Source organism: Coturnix japonica, unplaced genomic scaffold, assembly GCF_001577835.2.
Source record: "Coturnix japonica isolate 7356 unplaced genomic scaffold, Coturnix japonica 2.1 chrUnrandom520, whole genome shotgun sequence".
Classification (NCBI taxonomy): domain Eukaryota; kingdom Metazoa; phylum Chordata; class Aves; order Galliformes; family Phasianidae; genus Coturnix; species Coturnix japonica.
In genome coordinates this window covers 53,760-54,675 of record NW_015439906.1, presented here as the reverse complement: position 1 = coordinate 54,675, position 916 = coordinate 53,760, and the positions used below count along the sequence as shown (strand labels likewise).

Sequence of the window (916 nt, the reverse complement as noted above, 5' to 3'; positions counted from 1 at the left end):
TATAAGAGACCCCCTTTATAAGAGACCCCCTTTAAAAGAGACCCCCTTTATAAGAGACCCCCTTTATAAGAGACCCCCTTTAAAAGAGACCCCCTTTATAAGAGACCCCCTTTAAAAGAGACCCCCTATATAAGAGACCCCCTTTAAAAGAGACCCCCGTTATAAGAGACCCCCTATATAAGAGACCCCCTTTAAAAGAGACCCCCTTTATAAGAGACCCCTCTACCTGAGGAAGGAGACCACCAATGAGTTCTTGAACTTGGAGTAGGTTCGGGAGTTGAAGCGGTTCATGCCGCTGAACCCTTGGCACGGGGGTCCCCCACAAAGCATCTCCACGTCCCCTTTTTGGGGCAGTTTTTGCCCTAAAGAATTGGTTTTTTCTCCGGCCATCACCAGTTTGAGTAACACGTTGCAGTCCTCGGTGAACACGGTGGTGTTGGGGTTGTTGAGGCGGAAAGCTTGAGCCGCCGGCTCCCACATCTCGATGGCCCATAAGGTCTCGGATACGCCTGGGAATGGATAAAGGGGGGTGGGTTATGGGGTGGGATGTGGGGCTGGGGATGGGATGGGATGGGGATGGAAATGGGATGGGATGAGATGGGATGGGATGGGATGGGATGGGATGGATGGGATGGATGGGATGGATGGGATGGGATGGATGGGATGGGATGGGATGGGATGGGATGGATAACGTCTCGGATACACCTGGGAATGGAGGAAAGGGGGGTGGGTTATGGGGTGGGATGTGGGGCTGGGGGTGGGTTGGGATGGATTAGATTGGGATGGATTAGATTGGGATGGATTAGATTGGGATGGATTAGATTGGGATGGATTAGATTGGGATGGATTAGATTGGGATGGGATGGGATGGGATGGGATGGATAACGTCTCAGATACGCCTGGAAATGGATAAAGG

The 916-nt window shown here is 51.7% G+C and overlaps 1 protein-coding gene across 4 annotated transcripts in view; it reads right to left on the bottom strand.

Moving 5' to 3' along the window:
* Nucleotides 1-204: 204 nt before the first annotated feature.
* Nucleotides 205-916, bottom strand: part of LOC107307247 (DNA (cytosine-5)-methyltransferase 1-like) — a 22,202-nt gene continuing 21,490 nt past the window's right edge. For all 4 annotated transcript variants that reach the window (XM_015850736.2, XM_032441736.1, XM_015850737.2 and 1 more), the window contains exon 8: nucleotides 205-509. In XM_015850736.2, the coding sequence (XP_015706222.1) occupies nucleotides 223-509 (287 nt within the window). In that variant the 3' untranslated portion in view covers nucleotides 205-222. The remainder of the gene's footprint in view (nucleotides 510-916) is intronic.